This window comes from Aspergillus oryzae, chromosome 8, assembly GCF_000184455.2.
Source record: "Aspergillus oryzae RIB40 DNA, chromosome 8".
Classification (NCBI taxonomy): domain Eukaryota; kingdom Fungi; phylum Ascomycota; class Eurotiomycetes; order Eurotiales; family Aspergillaceae; genus Aspergillus; species Aspergillus oryzae.
This window is the reverse complement of record NC_036442.1, coordinates 962,512-975,450: the sequence shown is the minus strand read 5'-3', so window position 1 is coordinate 975,450 and position 12,939 is coordinate 962,512. Positions and strand designations below refer to the sequence as shown.

Sequence of the window (12,939 nt, the reverse complement as noted above, 5' to 3'; positions counted from 1 at the left end):
GCTACTCCTCCCTGGGGCCGATCTACTACGTGCTAAGGTCATCGGCAATCCCTCCCATCTTTTGGACCTGGCGAGTGGTACATACACTTGGCAAGCGTCGGAAATCGGCGATAGGGGTTAGCTCGGTTAGATCGATCATAATACATTGCGGAGGTTAGCAAGAAGGTAACCAGTTTGGGTAATTCAATGAGGCGCGGTCGAGCCAATGGGGAATTGTGACATTGAAGTATACTATGGTGCCATCCGCACTAAAGCTCACCAGTACTGGATCCGAGTCTGAGCATAATTTATTATGAATATCCCCTCCTAATTGGATCGAGATAGTGACTAGGTTCCGAGGGTCTGTTGTCAGTTGCACTCTGAAGCATGAACAAGCTTGAATGTCATGTTCCTGCCCTGTAGACGTGCTCTCAAGCCACTCTACGTGTTTACGTTGACTATCGACTAATGACTTGGCGGCCAGTTCTCTTGGTCTAATTAGTAGTACCGGAGAGTATTATTGTCTATTGAGCGATGTATGATTCTAGTCGCCAGCGAGAAACTAACTAGCAGCAGATATATCGTCGCTACTGGAACATCCACAAAACGCTCATCTTACACCACGAACACTTCAGAGCTTACTTGTAGCCTGCTCTACCAAGTTTTCTCCGGTTACAGATCTCTTTTGTAAGACGCTTTGAAATGCTTTCTCCACATCGTGCTCTGAAAGCCATGTTGTGTTTGGCTTGTTCCGAACTCTTTCTACTAACACCTCGTCGGAGTCTGTGTTCGTTGCCTGGCCCCCAACACCTTTAAGGACAATTGTCAATAGCCTTTCTGTATGCGGGCGCCGCGTCTCATCGTACAATGCGAGCGCAGCTCTGACCTCATATGCCTTTGGCTTCTGTGCTCTAGAAGACCCCAGGGCATGTCGAAAGGCAAGAAACAATGCATATGCGTCGTCAATGGCGAGAGAACCTCCAGCAGCAAAGGCACCACCGTGGGTATGCGCTGCGTCACCCACCAAGGTCACTCTTGAGTCAAATACCCAGGTGGGGAGAGGCTCGCCAGCGTAGTTCGGATAAATGCGCGTATAGGGTGTTGAGTTCACCAAGGCTTTGACCACCGGATTCCAGTCCTGTGTAGCCAGAAATGGCTCGTCAGCAGCTATCTACTTCCAGAAGCCCAGAGAAGGCAAATACCTTGTAGCGCTGTCGTAGTACTTCAACATTTTCCTCGTCATCCCATTTTACATTCCTAATCCTGCCATCCGTCTCAACTGGTAAGTCGAAGCTGCCGACAGTGGTATACTGGTTCTTTCCTGCCGCATCGTAAGCTCCATCGTCAAGAATAATTAAGATGAGGGTCTGATACCAAGTCGAGACGCGAAAAAGTTCTCCTTTGGTCCCCACTGTCTCAACCTAATAAGCACCATGAACTTGAATTGCTGGACGAAATATGCCTACCCAATGCGTGGAATCTAACGGAAGATCCCGAATGTGTGCCACAAGAGACGCGTCAAATGTCGACCGTAGCCAGACCTTTCCGGTGGAAAACAGCCGATGATCGGGGACGAAGGACTTCCTCACTTTCTAGTCCACTGTGAGCTGCTGCTTGGTTTGACTAGATACTCCAAATGCACATACCGAATGGATTCCGTCCGCGCCGACCAAAATATCTCCATGTGCAGATGTTCCGTCGGCAAAGTGTAGTGTTACTTTGTCATTCGGTGCATCCGCAGAAACCACCGTTTTGCCTAGATGAATACGCTCCGAGGGGACATGTTCTAGTAGTGCTGCATGCAGATGTCCGCGGTGGAATCTTGCTGTTTCGTGGTGACGGACGGTAACATCAACGAAATAGTCCTGGTGTATAACCTTGTTTGTCTTCCAATGTCTGATTGAATTGAGATCGTAAGTATCTCTGGGCATTTGATATGGTAGAAACATGACCCGGGCTTGCTACCTGTAAATCATGGGAATACCAGAAGGGCCACGAAAAGCAACGTCTTCGTCGAGGGCATTCAGTACACCGAGCTTTTCAAGTGAGCGAAGGCCCTTGTACATCATGATTAGTTGAGTAACAAGTTTTGCGGTTGCAGTCTTACATTGGGACTTATCGCAATGCTGGCACCGATTTCTCGAAGCTCGGTCGCTTGTTCAAACAACTCAACATCAATATACGGGAGACGTCTTAATGCGACAGCTACGGAGAGGCCAGCAATTCCAGCTCCGGCGATAATAACTTTTACCTTTTCTTGGGACATTTTGTTGTACGTGATCCCTACAGGTCATTGAATAGGGCAACTCGAAGGATATGCAGGATCGTTCCTCTATATACAGTTTTGCAGCGCGGCTATACCGATAAACAGAAATTAAGGAAAAGTACTTTCCGCAGTAGCCCTTATCTGATATGGACAATCATTAAGCAGTGTGGTGAAAGCACGCAAGCCGTGCATGAATCATGCAAGCATGTTAGCGGGATTTGCCCCTACTGGCTCATCCCCGCATCTTGATGGCCGTTGCTGGACCCAATAATCTGTAACTTTAAGGGAGGACTGTTGCGAAATAAACTTGCTGGCCAAAAATGGTGCCCTGATTTGTTATCCATTACCGAACCTTGCGTGATATGACGCGAATAGAGCGAATCGTGCGCTTTACGAACGGGTCAATCTCATTGGCTTGAACCATGTAGTTTTCAGCTTATTTCGAGTCTAAGTCAAAGCCTTTAGGGTTTCGGGCAAATTCCGCAAGCACTTCATGTCTGGGCAGAGGATAGTCTATCCTGGACTATACTTCACAATATGTAGAAAAGCAAAAACAACCCCATCCCGGATTCCAGCACTGGTTCTGCTTCCATTGACACAGTCGACCCGTTGGTGGATTTTGAAGTGATAATGTCGAAAGCAACGGTCACAGACTCAGTCAGCACCGTCAATGATGTTGCTCAACTACCTAAGCTCAGTCAAAGATATGCCGATGAGAGTTATAAGCTCTTTTCGAAAGTATCAGTGGCGGATCCTACCCCAGAGGAGGCAATCAAAATTAGGAATAAATGTTTGTGGAGGGTTTTGCCCTTTCTTTGTATAGGGTATCATATCATGTATGTGGACAAGCAGACAGTACGTATCGGTTTCCAGAAGTGTACCAGCAATAGCTGACATCTGTCTTTTCTCTAGCTGGGAAGTTCAGCCATTCTTGGCATTATGGATGATGCGCATCTCAATTCGACTCAGTACAATTGGTTGTCATCAATCTTCTACTTCGGTTACCTTCTCGCGGAGTGGCCGCAGAACTGGGCCCTTCAGCGCTTCCCTGTCGCCAAATGGCTGGCTATCAATCTTGTCGTGTGGTAAGGACTACCAGTTCTCTTATTTCCTCATTGGGGCTTCCACTGACCTGATCAGGGGAGGTATTACGCTCCTTCATATACCATGCAATAGCTTTGCCACGTTGTTCGTCGTTCGTTTCTTACTAGGGGTAGCAGAGGCATCCATCGTACCTGCCTTTCTGTTGATCTTGTCTATGTTCTTCACATATCAGGAACAGGCCGTTCTAATGCCTATCATGTGGTCAATCGGAAACGCCAGTCCTATCACCTCTGGTCTACTTTCCTATGGGGTTTTGTGGATTAAGACGGGTACCTTTGCCCCATGGAAATGGTTTATGGGTATGTCCCTTGTAGGAGAAGCAAAAAACAGAGCTAGACACTTATCTATTCATAGTCATCACTGGTGGAGTGACAGTGATGTTTGGGTTGGCAGTGTGGCTCTTCTTCCCTGACAACCCTCTGCGAGCCAGCTTCCTTACGCCAGAAGAGCGCGCACAGGCAATCCTTCGCATAAAGGATAACCATTCGGGCATTGAGCAGAAGCATTTCAAGAAGTACCAGTATGATACCATTACAACTTTTACATTCACAGATATAAGGTCCGTCTTACTCAGGAACTGACGATTGCTAGGTTTATCGAGGCAGTTAAAGATCCAAAGTCGTGGCTGTTCTTCCTACACGCCTGGTCTCAGGAAATGGCCAACGGAATGACCAACCAATACTCACTAATCATTAACTCATTTGGATTCACTGTGCTTCAGACCACACTACTGGGGTGTGTAACCGGAATAGTCAGCTTCTTCTCGCTTGCCTCGGCAGCAGTGGTTTTAGCGAAGACAACAGTAGGTTTGGCCAGAGGGTGAAGAAAAAATCTTTACTTATCTAGAATAGGCTAACGAGGATGAAATAGAACTGCAGAGCTTGGATTTCTCTCATTGCATACATTCCTGGGGCAATATCTAGCATTCTGTTGCTAAGTTTACCCTGGTCCAATCGATGGGGTTTAATCACAGGGATATGGATCCGCTCAACTGTCGGCATTCCGTATGCAGTTGTCATGATCTGGGCTGCCAACGCATCTGCTGGGCATACTAAGAAGACCACGGTGATCGCGATGTATCATATTGGATATGGATTGGGAAATATCCTCTCGCCACAGTTATTTCAACCGCGATGGAAGGTATGAAATGATTTTTTTGAATCTGTTCGCTGCTTTCATTTTGGCTAATGAGACAACTGATAGCCGCGGTATCGTCCCACTTGGATTATTCTATTGGTCGTAAGTCTTTGAATTAACATTTCATTAAGGATTGAGATACTCACCATTACAGGTCGCCTGCATCCTACCATCACTCGTCATTGTATATCTGCGATGGTATCTCTCGAAGGAAAACAAGCGCCGTGATCTGCTGCAGAGTGAAACACTTGTCACCGATACGGGTGTGGTTGAAGAGGTTGACAACGATGGCACCAAGCACGCCCGTCTAGTGGATAAGAACCAGTTGGACCTGACGGATCGTGAAAACCTTTCCTTGTATGTGCTTTGCTCCTCGAACCCGTTCTATACTCCACTAACCGTTGGATTGTTGTTAGTCGATATGTCCTTTAATGTAGAGATACATTTTGAAGTGGAATACAGGCACCTGTATCTAAAGACCATCCATATATCATTTTTTGTCCCGGAAGTCAGCTACGACATATGTCTGGCATAAACCTGTCTTTCCACAGTAGAGTAGTCTTTTTCGAGCATTTTAAACGCCCACACGCGTACAATCTTACAGGGTTGAAGATCAACTAGGAATGAGTTCCATTGAGTTAAGATAAATCAAGAATTGATAAAGTAACGCCAAGCGAATTCTTATTCTTGCCTGCAAGCAACAGAATCCCTGTTTCCAGTCTTCCATATCCAGCAGAAGCAAAGTATCCACCACCTCTTTATGCGTCATGTCAGGTACTAGACCCTCGCAACTCAGGGAAATTCGCCAACACCCAAGCAAACACCCATAACGCATTTGTCACTCTTGCAACAGGCACTGTCGTTCTCACAGTAACGAGCGCATCGTTCGTCCCTCTGTCCTTCGAAACGAGTACCATCCACATTCTCACCATCTTCTCCGGACTTCTGCGTCTCATCCGCTGGTGCATACCGTTCGTAAATCTCACGCTTTGACTCTTTAGGCGGCTTGTGAGGGCCCAAGCAAACTCCATAGAAGCATTTGTCCTTAGGACAACAATGCACATCAGCTATGCACCCACGCTTGCAAGGGTTTTGCTTCCTCTTCTCAAGGGGGCTGGCGGGAGAGGTGTCAGCGTTATCAGCACTATCGTCCTCGTCCCCATTCTCATCATCCTCTCCTGACTTCTGCGCCTCATCCGCCGGTGCATCCCGTTCGTAGATCTCACGCTTTGACTCTTTAGGCGGAATCTGAGGACCCAAGCAAACCCCATAGAAGCACTTGTCACCAGGACAACAATGAACATCAGCTCGGCAACCTCGCTTGCAGGGGTTCTGCTTCCGCTTTCCAAGGGGGCTAGCAGGAGAGGTGTCCTCGTCATCACTGCCATCGTCCTCATCCTCATCCTCCTCATCGTCTTCATTCGAGTCGTCCTTGCCTTTCGATTTTTCCCCAATGTAATGGTTGATCTTTCCTTGTGGCTTGGGCATGGTGTCCATGATGTGCATGAGTTTCGACAGGTCAGGGTTAAACTCGGTCTCAGGCTGAAGGGAACCGTCGCGCTTGTCTGGCCACCGCCAACCTCCGGGCATTACTGTACCCGGATACGGTCCAAATCCATGATCCCTCATGTACTGGAAGACAAATCGCTGCTCCTCCGGAGTGAGGTCGTACAACTTTATAGGACGTGTAGGGGCGACTGTCCGCAGGGCTACAGTTACAGTTAGTCGATGTGGACGGAACAAGGGGTAGAGCCATAGCGTTGTGTCAAGTGCACGTGTACTTCAACTGGAAAATACTAACATTGGGTGGGTGTAGGAGTCTCGTCAGCCACTGTGGGATCACCTTCAGTGGCGGCCGCGAAAGCGGCGAAGAGACACAGAAGGACGGTTGAGGCCTTCATTGTGAAATGTTCGTGTAAAGGTAAGTTTCGTAAGTCGTTGCAGAGTAATGGCGTGGTGGGATAGATCACGGTTGAGAGGATGGGTTGTACAGAAAAGAGACAGCCGAACGGGGCGTGATGGAGGCTTTATAACCTGCATCTCGAGAGCATTTACTCTGGCCGAATGATGTCAGTCAATGAATCAGACGCTGTCTGGGATTCACGTTCTCTGGAGTTGATTGACAATCGTATCCACATTCCCGTTGACTGAGCCATTTCATTGATAGCGTCTGCCGGATGACCGTATAATACTTCACTGATGGACGGGTGCATTCAGGTCAGCCAAATCTTCTTGGTCAATGTTGAATATTGACTTGGTCACGGTGGGACTCTTTGCCCCGTGGCGGCCTGGGCAGGGCAATAGAGACCACACTAATGAATCTACCAAGATATTGTACAGCTTAGACCCAGTCTGAGTGGTTATCGTGACCACCATGAATATGATATTATTCACTGTATATAGCACAATGCCATAACATACATACCTAGAGTGAAGAACATCTATAGCGAAGACAACAGTCTCCATGACTGTTCCCCTCTTCACTACCCTCGAAACCATTGCCATTCAGAATACAATGTATAGCCTCCAGTCACGCGGTCAAACTTTATTCAACTCTCGTCCTTTGTTTACCCAATGCACGAAGCCCCCGCGTAGCCACAGAAGTGGACTAAGAACCCTGAGAACAAAGGCGCGATCAACCATGGGCTCGCTAATTCATAACTAGTGGTTTCAGGTTCTTTGTTCCGCAAACTCTGAAGTTTGCCCCGTTGCTTGACGAATATGTTTTCGTCCTGGTTCCTGACCGAGGACTACTTAGCCGTCGTTGGGACAAAGAAATCAGAACCTTAATGACCACCCAAGTTGCCCCGAACACTATTCCAGTGATAATACAAGGATACTATAGTGATATAAATAGGTCAAACTCAATCCCCGCAATTGTGGATCCGCTGTAAAGAACAATACTACGTTCCTATCCGGGGTGTCATTCGTAGGACGCACGGGATTGATTGTTCCGCGTCGACGTCACTGTGGGAAGAGTATCTCTGGAGCTATTCTTTACCTCGGGTATTTGGGGTTATTCATGTTCTACACTTACTGTTCTTCTAGACTCTGTTGTCGTAGTGTGTGGTTGGCCAGGGTCATGTGAGATTATCCTCCCTCTATGTATGGAACGGAAATACAACAATTGCGGAAGACAAAGGAATGGTAGTTAAGATTGGACATGGTAATCCTATTGGGATTAAGTCCATTGTAAGACCCGTACTATGGTAGCGTGCAAACGTTGGTGGATTGGACAGGGTCACTGTGGCAATTCCGCCACTCTCTATACCAATTCCTACTCCGTGAGGTTATTCAACGTCATATTCAGTGATAATGACCTCTCAGATATCTCGCCTTCTATTCTTGGATCATATCGAAAAACAAAGAGAAGCCAAGCTATGAAAAAGCAACCTCGAAGACTTGAGTCAATGAATTGGTTCGTAAACCCACTAACGGCCTTTCGCATTCTACCATAGTAGCTTACCTCCCACATATCTTAGGTGGAGGCAGCATTTCTCAAATACACCGAGGACACCTACAACGGATCAGCTTCACTTGGATCCATATGAAGCCGTTTATCAGGATAAAGTGACCTCACTGGGTTCCTTTCAGTAACACTCCATGGAATTGGGGAAGGGATCTTATGGTTAATTTCCTCTCTACATTGAAAGACAATAGGCAAGGCACTTGGGCGGCTCATTCGATCGTAGATCAGTGCATTGCGTTAGACGCTCACCTCGCAGTAGCACGTTGGTATTGTCCCCGTGGAGGCGGCTCGCGTATGGAGAAGCATAGTCTTATTCATGACGTAGGTATGTCCCTCGATATTGTGGAGCCCATTTTCCTCTGATATCTCCTATACTAAATTGCCTAGTTATAGACTGGTGAACAGAAAAGTGTCTCTGCAATTGTTACTGAACAGGCGCCAAGACTAAATCGTATCTGCACCGTGAGCGAGGGTATGTTGTACATGAATGCAAGTTGAGTCGCACCACCTAGCTTAGTATCTATCTATCTTCACTCATGGCAGTTGATAGAGGTATGGACTGATGGCACCTCCGGTCTGCCGTGATACCTTCAGATCTCACATAATAGCCTGAACATTGGCTGAAATTCTGATTCGGGCCAGATTGAGCGTTTACCGTTAAAGGTATTGAACTAACAATAGCTGTGAGAATATTGTAATCTAACTATGTGGATTTCTCAGGATGTGGTTGACATAATTTCAGAGTAATAGATAGAATCGTTTAAGAGGTAACGGGATAGGGACTGACTCCGGGTACTTCATAATGGACATGGAAAAGCTCTCGGACCGTCACTCAAAGATGACTTTTCCTGCCTCAGGCACTGATTGCGGCGCTATGACTCCTCCACATTAATGCGCCACAACTGGTACTCGTAGCTTGGCAGCTCTTCGCATTAGGAAAGTTTTATACTCCTCGTAGTCATAGTACACTCTTAATTACACGTTACCTAATAAAAAGTTACTGCATATGATTTCTTGGATGCGGAAAAAAGGAGATTGGTGTGTTGTTGTCACATACTGCTAGTAAGCCCTTCAGAGAGGCCAAAAACTATGACCAGAAATCAAGCCCCAGGCATTGGGGTTATTATACGAATGTTGATAAAGCACTACGTACGCTCCCCTTATTTACTTGGTGTCTTGCATACGGAGTGTTAATCACGGGATCCGGTGACCGAACTGATTTATATATCTCTCTCTCTACTTTGTACGGCGATATAGCATATGATGCGCCGGTTATATATATGTCAGGTAAGGTGGATGACCATGCGTCTGATAGAAATCCTTTAGAACCGTACTAGACCGGAAAAGGAGAGCAGCAACCAGAGCGATAAGCGCTAGAAGCTACTCATACGAGAAAGACAAGTAAAAAAAAAAAAAAAAGAAAAAAGAAAAAAAAAAAGGTACACAAGTCTCTCCAGTCTAGATGTCAGCTGTCAATGGTCAGCAGTTGCCGCCGAAGTAATAGCGGCGGATTGGCGCGAGCACCTCCCACAATCGGGTTAGCGTGACTGACTCGCAAAGTGTCGGAAATTTTTTAGTTTCCACTTTTAGCTCTTCTTTTCTTGATTACATCCTCACGCACCACCGACTTAGCAACGGTTCAACTTCTGTTATTGTATCGCTTGATGTGATTCCTTCGATTCCTGGGCCCTCGTCAGCTCCAGAGTCACAGAAATGGACAGGGAGCAGAAACCTTGTGCAGTCGCACTGAATGATTGATTGGCCTAGACCAGCTGACGGTGCAGCTGGCCAGACTGATAGGCCCGAATAAGCTGCCCTAACGGTTGCAGAACTTATCTTAGGGCCACTTTGTGATCCTGGTCCCCACCCATTAGTGTTATAGAATTATTACCTTCACTGTGCTACATTGCCGCCGAATAAAGCACGCCGTCTATGACTGGTGACGCCCTGCAGCTCCTGAAGCCTTTCCTTTGTTTTTAGTCGTCCACGGACCCCGAACTGGGCCGATGATGCACCGACTCTCCCTCTCCCCTGATTCCTTTTCCCCCTTTTGGGGCGACCAATGACGACATCCCAACGGAGGTCGCTTTCTCCAGGATTTCTTGCTGATGAGAGAGCGCTCCCCCCTCTTTTCCTCGTCACATTCTCTCAAAACTCAGCGCATTTTATGATCGCAGATCGCAGAATATGGCCCAGCATACTGCCGACAAAAAAGAGCACATGGAAGCCGGTGGAAAGGTAGGCCGAAAACCATGTTTGCTCGGAAACACGAAAAAGGCTGATCGCAACGTCCTTTCCGTCTTAGAAACAGTCCAGCCATGATTACGACGCAGAGCACGCTCAGAAGGAGCACGGAAGCGGCCGAGGAATACTTGGAAGGTCTGCCACGCGTATCCACACCAAAAAATCTCTCCTGGGATGCGGTTTTGTAGCAGTATGTATAAACTCTGTTTACGCCCGGTCGCACGGTCCTGACTCGAGTGAAACAGCGCACATTTAATCAGGGTCAAGGTCCCCGTTCCGAGCAAGATTCCGAGTCCAATGCGGAGCACGTAACGCATCGAAAAAACAAGTCAAAATCCGGGGGTTCGCCCCCTATGAAACCGAGCCAAATTATGGAAGAGCACCCGGAGCACAATCCCGCCGATTTGGGGGACTCGGAGGTTGTCCATTCGTCAACGAAGATCGAACCCGCCCAGAATCCTCGAACCCGCGACGGTAAAGTCAAGCAGATGGAGAGCCATATTGTTGCCTTAGCCAGAGGAATTACCGAGTTGGACAATGATCGCAAACGACTGCAGGCGCAAGTTCGCTCGGCCAGGAGCGGCTCCTGGGTCACCAAAAGCAGCCGGCAAATACGTGAAGAACTGTCGAGTCTTGAGGCTGCAATGCGACAATGGGCAGAAAATTATAGTGTCGCTGAGATACGTGCGCTCGATAGCTTGTCGATCGAGGAGAAGGACGCCATTCTGGAACGGCTGGATGGATATTGCGCGCAGGTGGATTGGACGACACTAATTGAGAAGTCGCCAACGATGGCAGACAAAATCCCTGCCCTCCTCATGCAGGCTCTGCTGGCCAAGGATATCTTTGGATCAATCTTTGCTAACCCCTTCTTTGCCTTCGGAGAGTCTAAAGAACCGTCAACGGCGCACTCTTCTCAAACATTATCTTATTTATACGCATCGATGTTAGAAGGTATGTCCACTGAGCTACCATGTAAACTGTCTACTGAAGGCTAACCCAATGTAGTCAACAAAGAAGAAGCTCATATCTGGCGTTCGCAAACTCTCCGGCTTCTGGCCACACCTCCCCCGAACTCTGTGCACAATGCACCGTTGCGCGCGAAGGTGGAAGCTATTACTAGTGAGCTGGCGATTGAATTCCTAGCTGGTCCTGTTCGGTTACTCTTCCGACACAGAAATGATTCATGGGCAATCCAGCGCAACCAAGAACTCTACCAGCTTTATCACACCGCTGGCGAATTGGCCATCTCCTTGTGGACGCAACGATCCTTCATGAGGTGTTACTGTATGGATGAGCTTCCTGTCTTTCGAGCAGAGCATCCGGTAATGAGTGCACATGCACTTCATCGTCAACATGGGAATGACGCAAAATTAGATGGCAAGAATGCTTTGATCATAGTGCATCCGGCCATTGTTGCTTTCGGCAATGAATATGCTGAGCATTATGACCTATGCAAGGTTTGGGCTAAGGGTATTATCATTGTGGATGAACACGCGTGACGCGATGGTTATGATGGATATCAACGCTATCTGACGAGAATATTTACATTGTATCATATTTAATTTTAATGCATACCCCAATACAATTCGCCGCCTTGGGCTTTGAGAGATTTAGGTGACTGCAACGAATAACGACACGCCCGTGAAGTACTACTCTTGGACGAGATAGGGCTCGTATGCGAATTAACGCTCAAGGTTTACCTCTGCCTGCAATGTTCGGCTCTTTATACCTACAGAGCCTTTCCTCCTTGTCGTGGCAATGGTAACTCGGGCTTATATACCGATAAGCTCCTGCTACGCGATGCCTTCGGTGAGCCTTACATAGTCTTCTAACATCAGGACGCAAAGTTGCTGCTTCAGGCTATGGGAGTACTCGAAACATCCTATTTCCAAAATACCCTCCCGGTCAACGAATGCACAGAGAGGCACACAGTACAAAGAAGACTGCTTCATCATGTTTCTAATTTATGCTGATAGCTTTGAAAACTATGAACAAAGCCCCCCGCCGAACCTCATTTACCATATGTGCTCAAGGCTAGGTCAATCATACTGTGAGATACATTTCTGCATTGGCTGTGAACCACGAGGCAGGAGGAGTTTTATACTATGAACCTTTTAACGAGAACCTGATATGGAATAGAGTTACTGATCGCAAGCAATAGAAACGAGAAACTGCGTTGATTTTGACAAGCCTTTATCACGAGCATTCAACAAAGAACATGCACGTAGCATACTACCTGAACCCAATATACAATGATCGAGTGGCAAATCGTTCATTTTGCAAAAGTCAAAACGCCCACCGCGTTTCGACACCCTAGAGAGGATGTTATTTCACATTCATGGATTACTATTCATAAGATTGGTGGTATAATCTTTGTCTATGGCTGACTTGATCAGCTCGCGTCAGATGCTTACGAGCTACAGCCTCCAATCAATAGAGTGCTGCACCCGCGCACGGCTCAGGAGCTTTTCTGTGCAGGCCGATGGCGATGATAATCGGTCAGAAGGCCTGGCTTGCAGATTATACGGCACAAAGAAGGTCTCAGCGCTAAATAGCGCTTGAAAACGTCTCAACGGTACACTGCTTGTCATCAGGTATTATCTTTGTGCACTCCATAGGAACCTGGTCCTGCAGGCAACAGAATAACCTTTTAACATTGCTAAACAGAATGGACGATCTCTCTATTGATTTGTCGTCAATGTGCTGAATGAATGCAGCCTGCTGATCAATCTGCTAG

General features: G+C 47.3%; 3 protein-coding genes across 3 annotated transcripts; 2 read left to right on the top strand and 1 right to left on the bottom strand.

The window, feature by feature from the left end:
* Nucleotides 1–617: 617 nt before the first annotated feature.
* Nucleotides 618–2,245, bottom strand: AO090103000115 (FAD-dependent oxidoreductase; the record flags this gene model as incomplete). The annotated part of the gene is made up of 7 exons (XM_023233439.1): nt 618–789; nt 846–1,150; nt 1,182–1,272; nt 1,354–1,400; nt 1,626–1,875; nt 1,945–2,036; nt 2,087–2,245. 7 exons carry the CDS (start codon nt 2,243–2,245, stop codon nt 618–620), a joined length of 1,116 nt encoding a protein of 371 aa, XP_023093816.1.
* A 630-nt stretch (nt 2,246–2,875) lies between these two features.
* On the top strand, nt 2,876–6,842 carry AO090103000116 (uncharacterized protein; the record flags this gene model as incomplete). The annotated part of the gene is made up of 9 exons (XM_023233438.1): nt 2,876–3,100; nt 3,158–3,330; nt 3,386–3,648; nt 3,704–3,869; nt 3,941–4,151; nt 4,220–4,489; nt 4,553–4,588; nt 4,641–4,843; nt 6,827–6,842. 9 exons carry the CDS (start codon nt 2,876–2,878, stop codon nt 6,840–6,842), a joined length of 1,563 nt encoding a protein of 520 aa, XP_023093817.1.
* Nucleotides 6,843–10,142: 3,300 nt separating this feature from the next.
* AO090103000117 (uncharacterized protein) lies at nt 10,143–11,701 on the top strand (the record flags this gene model as incomplete). Its single annotated transcript, XM_023233437.1, has 3 exons — nt 10,143–10,193; nt 10,460–11,153; nt 11,208–11,701. 3 exons carry the CDS (start codon nt 10,143–10,145, stop codon nt 11,699–11,701), a joined length of 1,239 nt encoding a protein of 412 aa, XP_023093818.1.
* Between the last annotated feature and the right edge of the window lie 1,238 nt (nt 11,702–12,939).